We start from the raw sequence: 6635 nt of genomic DNA on the forward strand, positions 1-6635 counted from the left end.
AAATGAAAATGTGAAAAGTTGCCTTCGCAACTACATGAAAAAATTTACAATATTTTATTTTAGTTAATATTTATTAAATTTTTATGGTTTTAATTTTAGCTAATATAACACTAATAAGATAAAGAATATTAAATAAGAAACACACATCATCTTTGAAATGATTTCCTGTTCGTTAAATTCATGAATCTATTGTATTTTTTCCCTTTTTATTTGTATTTGTATTAAATATCTGTATTTTCTACTATTTTTTTTCTGTCTCTTTCATTACTGATTTTATTTGGTTTTTAATTATTTGTTTAATTTGTTCAATTTTGCATGGATTTCTCACTGTACACAGCCGAGTTGCAGTTGCATCGATATATGCACGTACAGTTTTTGTCGTACTACAAAATGCTGCAATGTCAAGTACTAAAATTGCACTGAAATTAAATGGAGAGAGAGGGATGGATCTTGATGAAAAACTCTTTTATTTAATAATATAAATACCTGCAACAAGACTGATTAAAACTATCGTCTCACAGCAGCTTTAGTGCAGCGATCATGACAAAAACACCACGATATGCAGCCAAAGACAAGCAGGGCGAGCATATAAAGTGCTCACATTATAAATGGATTGTGTAAATGCCACAGTGTGTGTGTGTGTGTTACTGCTGTTTGAGGAAGAGCGCCGCTCCGCTCTGGATCCATGTGTCATGATCTCCAGCACACGGCAGCTGCACGCTTGTCACCACACGCTGACGCTCGGCGCTGCTGTACACAGGCAGGGAGATGCACTCGTCCGGAGAATAACTTCCCACGGCACTCTGAAACACACACACACACACACACTCTATAACGCACAGCCTTCACTGAAAACATCAGAGGAGAAAGTGTGTGTGTGTGTGTGTGTGTGTGTGTGTTACCTGCAGGATCCAGGCCATGTAACACGCAGGGACGGCAGACACACTGGGAGAGTCATGATGGCTCTCAGCCAGACGATTTCCATCAAAAGCACAACCTTCCAACTGCAAGCCGCCAACCTACAGACAGAGAGAGTTCAGTTAACACGGACCGGCAGAGTTCAGTTCAATCCTGTTAAACATGAGCTTCTGTACCTTCACTTGTAGTTTAGCTTCAGCAATCTGACCCCTCCAGGACGTGACAAACTTCAGACTGTCCATAGAGCAGCTCATCAACCTAACAGAAAGACAGAAAGACCACATCAAAACAAAGCATTTCATTCCCCCCCCCCCCAAAGTTCACTTATGATAGCTGTAATTTTATTTTTATTAATAATTTTCACGATATGATTTCTGCAATGCACAAAACGCTGGTGGAATCGCAGAATCGGGATCTAAAAATGGAATTTATCGTATAGCATTTAACAAATTTTCGATTAATTAATCAAAATTAGGGCTGCAAAATTAATTCAGTTCAAACAGCGATGTGGACTAGCATCAGTCATTATTAAACCACATAAATGTACTTCTCAAAGTAATAATAATAGTAATATTTTTAATGCTGCTACTACTAATAATAACAACAACTGATTTTATGAAAAATAATTTAAATATATTACTATTGTATAATAAAATGTACTTCTCAAAGTAATAATTGAAATAACAACAACATTGATTTTATGGAAATGATATGACATGAAATATATTAGTATTATGTAGTAAAATGAAATTCTCTAAGTAGTAATAATAACCATATAGATTAATATTTAATATTATTATAACTATTAAATCAATACATTTTTTACATCCAAGTTGTAATATATACAATTAAGTTTTATTTTCATTTGATTCATTTGAAATGTTTTCATTTGAAACTTTTTTTTAAATGATTCAGTTGTTATGTTTTATGAGCTCATGAGATCATGAGATCTGTTTACTGACCAAAATGTAATCAAACCATTAGAATAGAATCCAGAAAAATGAAAACGGAAAACAGAATTTAGAAAAAAAAACTATTTTCCCCCAAAATTCCCCTTCAAACATTGAAATGTGTGGGAATTTAGGCTGTTTTTGTAAAGACTTCTTTACGTAAATGAGCTCACTTTAGTGCAGCAGGAGTATGTGATTTAGTTTAGTAGTTGTGAGTTTAGTTTAACAGGTGTGCAGGTGAAGTAAGTTACCTCAAGGTTTCAGTTTAGCAGGTGTTTGTTACATAAGAAACTATAAGTTCAGTTTAGTAAGTGTATGAGAAATAAATCCGCTCGAGTTTATCAGCTGTACTGTATGTTACCTGAGGAAATTTATGTGACCCCAAGTTTGGTTTAGCAGGTGTTTATTCGGTAAATTACCTTTTATCACGTTTATTTTAGTATGTGTAGGTGACGATTCCAGTCCATCAATTAATGATTTAATTTAACTTTAAACCATTGTTTCTGGCTAAAATATGAGTCCATAATCCATAATGACACTTCCTCCAGTAAAAAAGTCCATCTCCTGTTGTCTCTCACATCAAAATCCACCACATATTTGTTTAGAGCTGTTTTGGCTTGTAAACGGTGCTTGATCTGTGCAGATTTCTCTCCTGACTCAGACCAGACCACTTTTACACCGGAGGATGAGTTATTATGGATTATGGACTCATATTTTAGATGGAAACAACGGTTTGAAATTAAAACTGATGGACTGGAGTGGTGTGGATTACTTGTGGATTATTGTGATGTTTTTATCAGCTGTTTGGACTCTCATTCTGACGGCACCCATTCACTGCAGAGCATCCATTGCTGAGACACTGATGCAATGCTACATTTCTCCAAATCTGATGAAGAAACAAACTCATCTACATCTCGGATGGCCTGAGGGTGAGCACATTTGAGCATATTTTCATGTTGGGTGAACTATTCCTTTAAATTTAGTTTAGTAGGCAATGTTATTTTAGTATCAAGATCCTATTATAGTTTTATTAATATTTTGAATTGTAATATTAGTTTTTTTATTTAAATTTTAAGGTTTTTGCAGTTCTGTTGTTGTAGTTTTGTCATTTTTATTACTTTTTAAAAAAAAATTCTACATAGTTCGTTTTTATTTCTGTTTTAGCTTTAGTTCCCTTTCAGTCGGTCACTCTCGACGTCACGTCGGAGGACCGACGAAATTGGGATCTCGCTTAGAGGGACCATTTTAGTACATGAAGTTATACTAAATGAAAATGAGAAAAAATTATTTCAGTTAAACTTCATTCACAAGTCTTTTTTTTATAAATTTTTTTATAGATTTAGTTAAGTATAATAACCCGGGCATAAGTCTTCTCAGTTCACTTCAGAAACGTGTGTTTCTCAGGTGTGTGTTCAGTTTATCACCTGGCGGTCTCCTGTCTCAGTGCGTTCAGGAAAGTGTCCGGGTGGAAGAGCTCCGACAGATCCAGCATCTCCGACAGCAGTCCACCCCTCTCTGCCCTCTCCACCCATCCCTGCGCACACACACACACACACACACACACACACACACACACACAGAGCAGTGATTGGTCGTGGGGATCAGTGTGTGTGATGACTGAAGTGATTGGAGTGCTGCTGGTGTCAGTTGTACAGTAACAATCGCCGTTTCCTTCTCAAATCTCTCCCTGCACCTGCTGCTTCTCCTCACAGGACTTCAGCATCCGTCTTTATATGTTTATCAGTAGCACATTTAAGACATCAACATACGCTCTGCGTGTTTTTGTGCAACTGTTGCAGTAATAAAACTCAGTATTGATGAACAATAAAAACAAGTTTTATGCTTAGAATGAACAGAACATTATCATCTGTTCGTGTGAATGTTAATATATACTACTGTAAGTTTGGGGTCGCTGAGATTTTTTTTTTACATTTCAGTTTTTTGAAGTCTCTTCTGTTTACCAAGGCTGCATTTATTTGAGCAAAAATACAGTAAAAACAGTAATTTTGTGAAATATTATTACAATTTCAAATAGCTGTTTTTTAAGTGAATATATTGTAAAGTGTAATTTATTTCTGTGATCAAAGCTGAATTTTCAGCATCATTACTCCAGTCTTCAGTGTCACATGATCTTCAGAAATCATTCTAATATGCTGATTTGCTGCTCGAGAAACATTTCTGATTATTATCAATGTTGAAAACAGTTGTGCTGCCCAATATTTTTGTGGAACCTGTGATCCATTTAATTTTTCAGGATTCACAGATGAACAGAAAGTTCAAAAGAACAGAGTTTCTTTGAAATAGAAATCTTCTGTAACATTATAAATATCTTTACTGACACTTATGAACAATTTAATGCATCCTTGATGAAAAACATATTAATTTTTGTTTAAAAAAAAACTTTTAAAAACAGTAGTGTAGTGCATGAATTGGCCTTTGTATAGCATATTATTAAGCAGTAATATTATAAATAAAATAACTAAAATAAATAATTAATTAAAAATAATTATTAAATAAACAAACAGTTTACATTTATCAATTTAATAATACTAATAGCGAACAATCTGCATCTAAAATTAAAATAAATTTCTGTTATTTCCAGCCGAATTAACTCAGAAACACGTCACATTACAGATTCTAATGTCTTTCAAGGTCACTTCAGCAAGATCTGTATTCAGGAACTAGCAGAACACTTTCCCACACAAACACGCTCGATTTCCTGTTTATTGGAGTCGGTGCGTTTCTGCAGGTGTGTGTTGTGCTCAGATCGGTTCGCCGGGAATCGACGGCTCACATTTACAGATTTCACAGATCTCTGTAAACAGCTGCTGCTGTGGAAATTCGACTCACTGGAGCAGGTGTGCGTCATAACAGCGCTGACGGATAAGATACAATTATCTGTTAGAGGAGCCGTCCTGAGGTCGATTACAGTCCATCTCGGGGTGAGTTTCGGCACGCGGACCTCGATGACCTTCATTTTGGTCAGTCTGTGCGTTCGCAAACCCGTTTTATAAGCATTTTAGGGGCCAAATTTGACCCTTAAGGCCCACAGCAGTCAGTTTCTTGGAACAAAAAACAATCATAATTTAGTTTTCAGGATCATTTCGGACCCTTAAAATGCTGTTTTTGCTACTGCAAGACTTTCAGACTTGTTCTGGATGGACTGTGGAGGAAGTCTGAACTCAGAATTGCTATAATAGTGTAAAGCTCTGACACTCTTTCACCTAAATTCTCCCTCTCGAGAACACTCAACCTTCATCCTTCATTGGTTTACAAGGCTGTTTGGTTCAGTTCAGTGCCTGAGGGAGCAGCTCAAATCATCATCATCATCATCATCATCAGTCCAGCTGAAGAAACACATTCATCATGAGGAGTGTTTCTGTGGGCTTGCTCCGCAGGACTGATTACAGTCAAACTGACTCACATCAGCAGCGGTGGACGGATCGGACACGAGTGACAGGTGTTTTGTGGACACTGTGGCTCGTTTCCAGCTCACACACACACACACACACACACACACACACACACACACACACTGTGGCTCTCGTCTCAGACTCGGCCTGTGACTGAACCTCATGAAAACATGTCCAGCTCACATTTCACCACACAATCTAAAGGAACTAGATATATATGCTGCATAAAGAATATGCAGCCTATTATTTTTTACCAAGAGTTTTAGTAGTTTAAAAAAAATTAAAAAAAATTCTCATTCACATATTCACACAAATTCATAATTGATGTAATAAAGTTAACTTTCTACTATATTATAGTAAAACACAGTAATAAAAATATTAAAGGAAATGAAAAGAAATGGCTACAAATTCAATCATGATGTATATATTTTTATTTAAATACTACTTCTACTATTAATAATATATAACACTAATAATTGTATTTATTATCATTTTAAATGATTTAGAAATGTAATTATTGTTGTTATGGTATAAAAACAACAATCAAATCAGACTGTTATTGTTTTAAATGTATAAAATTACAATATTATTTTTTAATATAACTGCTGTAATGCAATAATGATAATAATAATAATTATTATTATTATTATTATGTTGTTGTGTTTGTATAAAAATATATATTTTATAATTATTCTTAATAATAAATATAATAATAATAATAATAATAATAATTAGAGGTCAACCGATTTATCGGTTTTGCCGATTAATCGACACCAAGAGTTGATTGCTTTAACTATCGGTTATCGGCAAAACCCCATGCGATAGTTTTCCCGTCCATTGCTGGAGCGGCTGAGTAGTTTTTGTTTGTTTTGACACGTGACACTGAGCGCTGCACAGAGCAGGACACTTCAGATGCGGATTTAAAACATCGACAATGAAATGGAGCGTATACAGAATAGGCTACTATAGGTCATGTTTTCATATCATTATAAAGTAATTAATTTGTTGACTAGATGCTGCATTAGTGGAGAAAGAGAAATAGTATGTTTGCCATGAAGGCTGAGAGGACGCAAACCTCAAGCGGTTAAACAGTGACCCAAATGTTTAATGTCACGACTGTTACCATCTATTAGTGTCAGTTTATATCCAGCTGGTCACGTTAATGCATTTGTAAGCCAGTGAAGATGCAGATTTAAAGCTGTGATGTGAGAAAGCACACTGATGTGTTCATTCAGCAACAGAAATCCTGCCGCGCTGCAGAGCGCCACTCATTACATTATATTTGTCCCAAATCGTTGCTAATGTGCATAATGACTTCATCCTAGGCTGTAAAATTGTGTATTGTGCATTTTTC

At 35.3% G+C, this 6635-nt stretch overlaps 1 protein-coding gene across 1 annotated transcript in view; it reads right to left on the minus strand.

Moving 5' to 3' along the window:
- Window positions 1-6635, minus strand: part of LOC107566891 (cytoplasmic dynein 2 heavy chain 1-like) — a gene marked incomplete at its 5' end in the record, with an annotated part of 69802 nt that overhangs the window by 900 nt on the left and 62267 nt on the right. Inside the window, 2 exons of the mRNA XM_016252453.1 lie at window positions 1095-1176; window positions 3293-3402. Coding sequence (XP_016107939.1) covers window positions 1095-1176; window positions 3293-3402 — 192 coding nt within the window. The remainder of the gene's footprint in view (window positions 1-1094; window positions 1177-3292; window positions 3403-6635) is intronic.

The sequence above is a fragment of the Sinocyclocheilus grahami genome, unplaced genomic scaffold, assembly GCF_001515645.1.
Source record: "Sinocyclocheilus grahami isolate Dianchi unplaced genomic scaffold, SAMN03320097.WGS_v1.1 scaffold1110.1, whole genome shotgun sequence".
NCBI lineage: Eukaryota > Metazoa > Chordata > Actinopteri > Cypriniformes > Cyprinidae > Sinocyclocheilus > Sinocyclocheilus grahami.